This window comes from Gossypium raimondii, chromosome 3 (genome assembly GCF_025698545.1).
Source record: "Gossypium raimondii isolate GPD5lz chromosome 3, ASM2569854v1, whole genome shotgun sequence".
Lineage (NCBI taxonomy): Eukaryota > Viridiplantae > Streptophyta > Magnoliopsida > Malvales > Malvaceae > Gossypium > Gossypium raimondii.
Genome location: NC_068567.1, coordinates 3,416,949 through 3,427,936, shown reverse-complemented (window position 1 = coordinate 3,427,936; position 10,988 = coordinate 3,416,949). Strand labels below are relative to the sequence as shown.

General features: G+C 33.9%; 1 protein-coding gene across 2 annotated transcripts; it reads right to left on the bottom strand.

Annotated features, from left to right (window-relative positions):
- Window positions 1–523: 523 nt before the first annotated feature.
- LOC105795601 (protein BLISTER) lies at window positions 524–9,760 on the bottom strand. Of its 2 annotated transcripts, XM_052627979.1 has the most exons (14): window positions 9,304–9,760; window positions 8,226–8,361; window positions 7,806–8,087; window positions 7,050–7,666; window positions 6,251–6,370; window positions 6,008–6,073; window positions 5,164–5,274; window positions 4,692–4,768; window positions 3,197–3,264; window positions 2,962–3,075; window positions 2,046–2,206; window positions 1,842–1,910; window positions 1,323–1,478; window positions 524–1,167 (listed from the first exon to the last, which is right to left on the bottom strand). In XM_052627979.1, exons 1-14 carry the CDS (start codon window positions 9,367–9,369, stop codon window positions 1,081–1,083), a joined length of 2,130 nt encoding a protein of 709 aa, XP_052483939.1. In that variant the 5' UTR covers window positions 9,370–9,760; the 3' UTR covers window positions 524–1,080. The 2 variants fall into 2 exon arrangements, with proteins under 2 accessions (XP_052483939.1, XP_052483938.1); XM_052627978.1 differs by having other exon boundaries at window positions 7,806–8,361.
- Between the last annotated feature and the right edge of the window lie 1,228 nt (window positions 9,761–10,988).

Sequence of the window (10,988 nt, the reverse complement as noted above, 5' to 3'; positions counted from 1 at the left end):
TTTGATTAATGATACTGAACTAATGTTTATTTATTTAAAAAATGAACCAGGAGTTAATGGGTTCATGTAATCAAGCTAGACCATGCTTAAGCTCAAGTTCTAAAAACCCAAATAAATTATATGCAATAATCAGCAGATTAAAGTATCCAAATACATTATTTGCAATAATCTGATTTTACAAAATCCAAATTAGCAAAAAAGCAGATAAAATATCCAGAAGTTTGTACCGTCGATTTTCTATTGCTATCCCTAATTGAATTTGGTAAATAACAGAAGAAAATAAAAGCAATATTGGCAACAAGCAGAAATTTTGTACTTTTGCAAGAGTATATGGGTAAAGAAAACTAATATCGAAACACGAATATGAAACCTGTTTGATATCCTCCTTTAAAAAATAATTAAACTATATCCCAGTTTAAACAAAAAAAAAAAAAAAACATTACATTGTAAGCATCCTAAATATTTTTAATTTAAAATAGTAAGAATAATCAGCTAAATATTTTTTTAAAAAAGAACAGCAACATCAAATCAAATTTTGGCATGAAGTTTTAATTAAGTCTGAAAAGTATACAAGAGAGATTAGAAATTGCATCAACGGCCATCTTTTTAGAGACCACTAAGGATGTATCAACGGTTAATAGGCATAAGCACAGTCAAACAGACAGCAACAGAATCAACCGTTTTAAATTCTTAGTGCTCAAGAACCCAAAACTTGTTCATTACAAATCCAACGAATCCACACTCTATAAACTTAGGGGCCTCTTTTCCTATACCGTATGTCCTCTTAGTTCGTTTCGGCCCCGTGCAAAATTTGATCCTGAAACTGAAAACCATATAACCCTGCGACAAGGGACTTCTTTATACCCTTCATCTATCAAACAATTGACAATTAGAGTTCACCAATCAATGGTAACACGATTAAGATAAACTCATCTTCCTTTCTAGTAAAAAGAATGGGTTGTATAACTGACTCGAAATTATTAAATATCACAAACCCCCTCACAATCACCAAAACGAGAGAAGGTAAACCGGAAAAAGGTATATGAAAGTTTGGACCTGTCTTGCCAAGATTATACGGATTCAGTATGAAAGCCGCTTGTTGGTTCTCTGTCTTGATGGCCCCCCAGGAAAGAGCTTCATTATCCATCCTAAAACCCTTTCCACCACCTAGGAGGAAATTAGAATATTTTTAGGATTTAAATGTTAGAAACCCCTAGATATTTCTGTTCAATTTTTGGGAATGGTTGAGTAAAACATGCTACTACAATCAGTTATGTTATAATAAGATCATATATATAGGGAGAGATAGAGAGCGGAGGTACCTCATCACCCTCATCTGCATACGGAGTATTATCATCAATTTTTCGAGGCTCAGGTTGTCTAGCCGGGATATACTCACTTGCCAGACTTTGAGCTGTCAGAAGCTCCAATCTTTGAGTTTGAACTTCAAGTTTCCTAGACAACTCCTCATTCACCTCCTTCATTCGATAATAACAATGATGAGAATAATCATTCATAGATCTAACATTTATGATAAGGTCAAAGGAGAAACAATCAAAACATTTGATGAGCCCTTGAAAAAGTTTGGATGAGAAATTGCTCATAACTTTGTAAGTACAAAAGACCGAATAGAAGGAAAAAGAAATACAGTTCACCAAGAAAACTAGTGAAGTATAATAATATTTACAAAAAACCAAGCCTTTAATGGCCCTGAATTGCACCTCAAGTTTTTCAATCTTTTTAGAAATTTTCTTTAAATTCTAATGCAATCCCTGGCAACAAGAACAGAATGAAACTATTACAAATACATGAGAATTACAACTATACATGTGGTACAATACCTTCAGCTTTGAACTTTGAGATAACTCGGATGACAAAGCTTGTGTCAGTTCTTCTTTCTCCAATCTTAACTGCAACAAGAAAAAGGTTGTACGATGATCGTGACAGTATAGTAGGCACCAATATCAACAATTTAATTTCTTGTTGGTCAAACAAGTAAAACATATAAAAGCCACAAGAAAATCTGAATCACGTAAAGAACCTACCTCAGAAATTAAAGAATTAATGTTCTGAACCATTCTTATTTGATCAGGAGGAATGTGAACAGAAGAAACTTCAAATCCTCCATCCTCAGGCAGCAAACTCAAACTAGAGGCGTCATTAGTGTTATTCAGTTCCTTGTCATCAGAAGTAGTTTCCGTGGTTGCTGCAAAAATTCAATAAACAAAATCAACATTAAACCAAAGGGCCATAGAAAATCAAAGCAACCTTAAAAAGGCACTATAACTACTACAATCGCTATCAGACTTCTCAGATTTGCCTTGAAGTACAGGAAGCTTGATGCAGTGCAACAAGTATATATATTTAATTTTCCTTTTAAGTAACTCAAACTCAAATTCAAATATGGATATGTCGATATTGGTCTGATTCAAAAACTTCCATTTTTTATTAAGTTCTCATATTTGTATATAGTATTGATCTGCTTATATCAATGCATACTATGAAGCATCTGTGATACGGATACATTACATCAAAGAGTTGAAGTAACTTATCCTTTATCCTGATAACTACCTCCTCCAAATCTTTCACAAGACCAACGCTTGCAATACATAAATAATAATAATATACCTAATCTCATGCAAGACACCTTCAAGACAGACCAAAACCAAACCCTCAAATTAGAGATGATACATTATAGGCCTTCAAGAAGAAATTGTCTCTAAATCTCACTATGATTTCAATCCGTATACTCAACTAGTGAGGGTAGGCCAATATTAAGTGAAAATTGACCTTGCAAAAAATTCATGCGACCCTTTGTCACAGACCAATAGTATGTTTTGAAATTGGGAATATGCTTAGCAGTTTCTAGCCATATGCAACTGGATTTCGATTCAGTAAAATAAGATATGGCAGTTTATTCATGTAGAAACCTTTAAAGGACAAAAAAAAAAAAACAATTACCAAGATCTTCGGTTGAAGTCGACATATCCTTCTTACTAGCAGGATTCTTGATAGCATCAACAGACTTTCCGCTGAGGAAAGAGTCTCGTACTTTAGACTGGAGTACCTTCTTCTCTGCATTAAATGAATAAGAAAAATATATAGCAAGCATATGGCTATTATAGGAAAAAATATATAAAAACTTACTTTTAGTTAATACTATAATAACACACACTCATGAGATCAGCATACTTACCTTCTTGAAGAGCTTCAATAGTTGACAGCAAATCCTGACGGTCTTTCTCTAGGCTTGACATTTTCTTTCTGCAATATTCACAATGAATAAGATGCCCTCAAGTATCAGAGAACCCAACATGAAAGTATATTCAAACAAAAGTCTAATCCATGATAATATTATGGCAAATGAGAAAACCAATACCAAAGAAGTTCCTTGAGTAAAACTTCTAAAACTGAGAAATTACTAATTAATGAAAACAAAAGGAAAAGGTAAATTTTGTATGAAGGGTCCCTATACTATGCATTTTTTGTTGATTTAGTCCCTCTAATTTGATTATGTTTATCCCTCTACTTTTCAAAATGTGTATTTTCAATCTTGATTCTTGAGGCCAATTAATTTTCCGTGAATTCCATCAAATAATTTGACGCAGCTTATTTTTTGAAGTATGTGGTGATGTGACATATACACCTTTGACATTTTTTGTGCAACTGGACAAATATTATACATTTTCTCCCTTTCTTTTCTTAAAAGTGCAAAAATTGTCCAATTTAATAAAAAATGCCAAGGTATATATTTCCTGTCATTACATATAAAAAACAAATAAATAAATCATGTCAAATTATTTGATACAATTAACAACAAAAAAAAGTTTGCCTTGGGACTGACAATACACATTTAATAAAACAGAGAACTAGAAATGACCAATTTATAGTAGAGGAACTAAATCCACCAAAAAGGCATGGTATAGGGGTTTCTTATTGTAACTAACAAAAGCATGCTTTGTGGAAAAATGAGTGCAAATAAAAGTGACTTATTACACAAAATTGCAATCTGTTATCTTTAATGATTTTAATGCATCAGTTCAACACTTAATTACATGCAGAATTCTTGTCTTTTTGTTTCTTGTATTTCTTTTTGCATAAATATGTCATGACCACTTAATAGTAAACTTTAAATGGATAACTATATCGCAGACAATCTAAGCACCGGTTCAAAATGGCAACAATAACAATCTTCAATATGAGCATTACAATCTAGAAAATAACTTAGGAACAAAGAAGGAATCTATGATTGAGGAAACTACAGAGAAGCAATAAGAAATTGATCACAAGTCCTTTAGCAACAAATAAAAAGATATCTAATTATGAATTTTATCCCTCTATTTCATGAAACTAAAACGTTAGCCCCCTACTTTAAATTGTCAAAATATGGTCATTGTACTTTACAAAAATTGACAAGTTAGCCCAGTTGTTGGTAAACATGTGAACTTGAACTACTGATTTTTGCTAATTTGTTGCACATAAATATGCTACTGCTGGTTTTTACTAATTCCTAGCACATAAGTTGCTGAACAGCTCAGTTTAACAACAAGGTTTAACAGTGTTACTCAATTGGACTAATTTCTTAGTGTTCATAAAATATGAGGACCATTCTGACAAATTAGAGGGACTAACTTCTCAGATGCTGTAAAATAAAGGGACAAATTTCATAATTAGACCTAAAAAAAGCATACTTGAAAGAAGAAATTTCAGCCTGTGAGTTCTCCAATTGCCTCTCCAATTTTAGCTCATTTGACCTTAATCGAAGTGCCTACAGAAAGGATATTAAAAACATTTTAATCTAGCAGAAGACAAAAGTAATTTCACTCCAGTGTCAACAGCTTTATACAGAAATATATTCAATGGAATAAAGTAAGAAACTCCAAATGCTAATAACATCATATAAAACAAGCAAATAACAGGATCAAATCAACTATAAAAAAGGACTAGAGAGCCACTTAAGTTAAACTGGCACTTAAAAACTTTGCAGCTCTACTATACGTCCAAGAAACACCCTTCACATGTGGTATATATTACAACCATGCATATACGAACATGGCAGCTTACTGATCTTTCAGCATTATTATCAAGAGTGATATATGTTCTATAATGAATAGAATGAAATTGGAGAAGGAAGAAAACCTTTACCCATTAAAACTTTGTTACCTTCTCTTCCAAACCAATGACTTCAGAAGCCAATATATTAGCACGTTCATCAGCTGCATTACATTCCAGTCGTGCATTTGCATATTCCATTTTAAAAGACTCGAGCTCTGCCTGCAATACCAAACACCAGACATAGCAAGAATAAAAAAAAGGTATACGCTGAAATAGAATGTTGTTGACGTTTTAAAAAGTATTTGTAACGAACTCCCTAACAATTTGAACATCACCAGACAAAGAACAAAAGAGAATAAAATGCAGATCAGCATACATACAGCATAGCATTTTAAAATACAGCATAAAACTGAATTCATCCTGTGCACCATCCTTTGCAACAAAAGAAAACCATTCAAAACAAAGACTTATTGATTGAATCCAGGAAAAAATAGACAAGCTCCAGCCTTAAGGATCATTTTTATAGATAAAAAGTTATTAAGCATCTAACCTAAAACCAATAGGCAATAGGTTGAGAGGCCCAACCTGAATATAAAACCGAAACAAACCCAATATTTAATAACTTTGGGATAGCACTACTTAAGGCCCCTTCAAGTGTAGATCAAAGGGCATAGACATGGACAACCTCAAGAGGGTTCCTTGTACTGCATTTTTTGGTTAATGGGTACCACCAGAGATGCAATAGACAGCAGTAGGTATCTCAATTTTTAGATAGAACTTTATCTAAGCACAAACAAGTCTAAATCAATGTGCATATGTGCACACATGACACATGCCATACAAACACCATTGCATTAACCATATGACATAAAGTGGTATGTAGTTGTATGAGATTCAATTATTTCTAACAATTTGAAGTGACTACCAGTACCTAAATATAGTAAATACTAACCAGTTGGGCCTTGATTTCTTCTTGTAAGCTCTCCATGTCAGATTTTAGCCGGTTGACAGCGGTTCTCTGGGGAGAAAAGTAAATGTAAGATAATTAAGAGATTTTTAAGAAGGATTGAGAATACAAATTAGGATAATGAAATGACAGAAAGTGCTGCAATGGAGAAGCACGATGAACTGATAAAAAAACATATCATGACCATGACAGCCGTTAATGCTGCTAATCTAATATTTGGAAACAAACCTGTTGGTTATAACTATCAGTCAAAGATGAATTTTCAGCAGCCAAAGATTCTGCTAATGTACGTGAGGCCTCAAGAGCTCGTTGCAGTGAAAACTTTTCCTGAGTCAAGTCTTCAATATGCTGCAGAATAAGGATGAATAGATTAAAAAAGCCAAGACAATGAACAGAGAAAACATTAATAAACAAAACCGTTAGACAAATAACAAATGAAAAATTATAGTTTTCTACATCAAATTATCTGTGTGAGCGTATTAGGAGCTTCAAAACATACAACAATGTTTTCATTTCAACAGCTTCTTCGAGTTCCTTGACCAACCATTAGTATTAGCTTATCTTAAGAAACCAACATGGCATTAGGCTTGAAATACAAAACAGTGCATTATCACTAAAATGCTCAAGAGTCTCCTTATCCTTGCCTCGTATATCCAAACCGAACAAAGCCTGGATCCAGCTCATGCACACCAAAAGACAAGATGGTAAACACAAGACACAGATCTAAGGATACAAATATACTCGTCCATTATATCATGGTTCTTACGGATAGAACAACATAGACTAGTAATAAATTGCATATATTATGGAATGTCAAATTGCATCAGATGAGTTAAATATAACCATGGATACTTATAATGGCATATTTCTAAGACATCAAAAAGTACACTTCAAAAAATGTTTATTTGTGTTACTAAGGAACTCGATATTACAAGAAGTATAACTTGCCCAAGGGATGAACCATAAAACACAATAATTATTAGAAACCTGGACACAGTGGCACCTCAAGAATAGAAAATGTGACTACCTGCTCCAAAGCAGCAAAATCCTCATTCTGTTTGGTAGAGTAAAAATCATGCTTCTTCTCCAAGATATTCTCATTAGCAACAATCAGCTTTGAGAGGTCACCATTACTACTAGCAGGAGCTGAAAAATACCCAGAATACTCATTACCGCTAGGAAAATCAGAGAACCCAAGCTTGGAGTAAGTTCCCGCATTTCCAATCTCTGTTGATGGTCTCTCAAAAGGAGATGACCCCATCGTATTACTAGTGTTAAATTGTGAACTCTGGGATGCAAACACTTCCTTTGTAGGTTGATTATGTTGAAAAAGAGACCCAGAAGAAGCTCCAGATACATTGAGAGAATCAAGGAAAGATGGACGAGATCTCCTAGAACTAGTATCATTTGCAACTGAATGCAGTGGCGTGTGGCTTGAGGAACTTCTGGCATCAAAACTGAACTCTGATGATCCAGATGTTTGTATGGATGGAACATGCAAACTTGGAAAACCACCAGATGAACTACTGAATTTTCCTTCTCCAAAATCAGAAATCATAGGTTCCTTAAAGTCTCCAGTTCCTTGCAAGTTCTGCCCGACTTCAAGGATAGACCCTCTTCCACCTGAGGTAGATTGAGCAGAGTCTGCAATTAAGCCACAGAACATACTATGCTGTGTCAGTTCCTCAGTAAAACAAAATGCTGAAAATATAGATAAATGAAAAGAAATTCTGGTCATATAATTTATAAAACAAGCATATTCAATATGAATATTCAACATTACCTTCATATAAAGAAGATAGGGCATGGCTGCTACCTAGCAAGCTGCCTTCACTGGCCTTGCTTTGCAGTGAATTCTGTGGAGATATTTTACTAACAAAATTTTCAGAAGAAATAGGATTTAAAACTGTAGAAACCTTCGAATAGCCATCATCTTCTTTCGACCTGGGTTCTTGAAAGTCGTTACTCATATGTTCTGCCTGTAGGCTATCATTATACAATCGTCCAGCATTCCATGAAGCACCACATTTCTCATTTTCTTGACTTTTTGCATGTATGTGCACTTCTGTAGAGGACGAATTATAATTATTTGCCAAAGAAGATGGGAAAGCATGCTTGTTGTTTGATTTAACTTCAGTTGCTTTATTGTTGTTAATTATTTTTACAGAAGAGAGATTGGGTCCATCAGATGTAGCAGCACCACCTGAGTCAATAACCCGCACGTGTTCAGTTTCTAATTGCTGTTTTTCATTTAAGCTAACATCAGAAACATTGGTTTGGGAGGTAAGTGCTGCCTTCTTGGCTTTCTCAGCTGCTTTTTTCTTACGGAATTCCTCCAGCTGCAAGAAAGGAGGGATCAATTGTAACAGTACTTGGTAAACATACTCTAAATAATTATTCGTTCATTTTCAAAAACCCATTATGTGCTAAAATCTAACTGAAAACTTTTATCATAAGCATAAATCCAGAGTAAAAATTATACAAAATCCAATAAACGGACGGTTTATGAGGATATTAACTTTTCAAACTATGTAAAAGGCGCAGCATTCAAAGACAAAACATAGAAATCTAGAATGGGAGTTCTTTTTGTTTACCAGCCCTAGTTAGTAGAACATGAATGACTACTAAAAAGAATCAAAAGAAGAGTTCTAAACAACCAGAACAGATTCAACATATCACAAAATAGAAGTAGAAATAAGACACTTCACTCAGGCACAAACGCATATAGGCAACCTTAAACTGCAATGCTATCGTTATGCAACTTAAATACACTCTTCATCTAAAATCACTGTTATTAGAGTGTCAAATGCAGTGAAGCTTCTTCATCTTTTCCAGCTTGAATACAAACAATAGCACGTAATGACAAAATTGAACTCTCAAATCCAATTTAAGAAGAAAAACCAAAAAACATTGGTCATATTTTTAGCTCCAACAGCATCACCTTTGGCAGTTGCAAAGATTTAAGGCATAAAAGCATTGAAATTCCCAAAAGGTGTAATCTAACAAAATAATTGATTCCATATACCATCAATTCCAGACATGATCTACCAAAGCATTGCAAGAAAATGCAAATATACTACAGATCATATATGAAAATACCAAAATAGACCGTCAATTCTAGTCCTATTCCGAAATCGATATCCTAAATAGCTGACTATATATGCCTGAAATTTTTAACAAGTAACCAAATCATTTACCAGATCGAAAATCATATTTCAAAACAGAAAGAAACCATCAAATCAACCGATAAAGGGAAAAAAATTAAGAACAAAAAGATGTACCCGGCGCTTCCCAGCTTCTAGATGCTCTTGTTTCCGTGAAGAAGGCAAGGCCTGAGCCGACGCCATTCCTCAAAAACCCCGTTCACAATCTCCTCAATATAACGATTTTATCCCCCAATTTTAACCCCCATTAATTCACAAAAGTAATTACAAAAAACTCAAATCAATTAATTCTCAAGTTCAGCGACAAAACTTCCACAAAGAATCCCCCGCCTCTCTCCCCCCTCGAAGCAGATCAACAAAAACGAGATTCGAAAAATAAGCAAGAAAAAAGATTACGAAATTATTTGCAACAGTTAAATGAATTCCAAAATTTCGAAATAAAAACAAAAAAGAAGAAGCTAAAATTGAACGAAAAACAGAAAACAAAATTGAAACAAACAAGAAAGAGGAGGCGGGAGGTCCGATCAGATCAGAGAAAGGAGAGCTGGTTTATTATTATTATTTATTTTTGAATTCTTATTTCTTGTTATTATTGAAGCGTGGGAAATTTATTTTCCGTTTTTTTTCTTTTTTGGATTTTTTTTCAAATTAATTTGGGAAAACTACACTAATAGTCACGCAACTATTAGTAATTTTCCTTTTTGGCTACCTAACTATGAAAAATTATAAAATGGTCACTCAACTATTAGTAAATTTCTTTTTTGGTCACCTAATTATGAAAAGTTACTAGTCATCCAAGTATTCAATTTTGTCTTTTCTGTCACCAACTAGCTAATGGTAATAGCTTTTAAATTTGGTATAATAGCAACTTTAACCCATAATATTTACATATTGTGTAAATTTAGTTTTGATTCTAAAAATCTAACCTTCAACATTTATATATTGTGTATTTTTTTTTGTAACCTTCACCTAAAAAGCTAAAAAACACATATATAAACTAAATTTGATTGGAAATATATAAAAATGAAACACTCAAAATCTAATGTAGTAATTTTCATCTTTTCTCATTCTTTTAAAATTAACCCACAATGTCACAAAGAAAAGTAAAATTGCAAAAAGAAATATCAAATATCACAATGTGTAAAATGTTGAGGGTTAATTTTTTTTAAATTCAAAACTGAATTGACATATTTATAAATGTTGAGGACTAAAATTGTTATTATGCCAATTTTAAAAGCTACCCCTATTAGCCGGTAGAGGGGCTCATGGGCCGGGCGGCCCGGCCCGGTCCAACGGCCCGCCCAAAATATGGGAGGGTTCGGGTAAAAATATAGGCCCGAAATATGGGCTTGGGCAAAAAAACGAGGCCCGTTTAAAAAATGGACCGGGCTCGGGCTCAACTTTTTTGGCCCGGGCCCAGCCCGGCCCGAATATATTAAATATATATTTTTTATTTTATTTTTTAATTTTAAAATACTTTAAAAATATTTTTATTTTTTTATTTTTAAAATATTTTTTTGTGTTTATTAAAAATTGGGCCGGGCTTGGGCTTATTCTTTTTTCCCGGGCCGGGCCTGGGCAAAATTTTAGGCTCATATTTTGGGCCGGGCCCGGGCCTAAGAGTCGGGCCGAAAATTTTTTCCGGGCCCGGCCCATGGACAGGTCTAGACCCGACCCATGTGCACCTCTATTAGCCGGTGACTAAAAAAGACAAAATTGAATAGTTGCATGACCATAATGTAACTTTTCATAATTGGGTGACTAAAAAGAAAATTTACTAATAGTTGAGTGACAAGTGACCA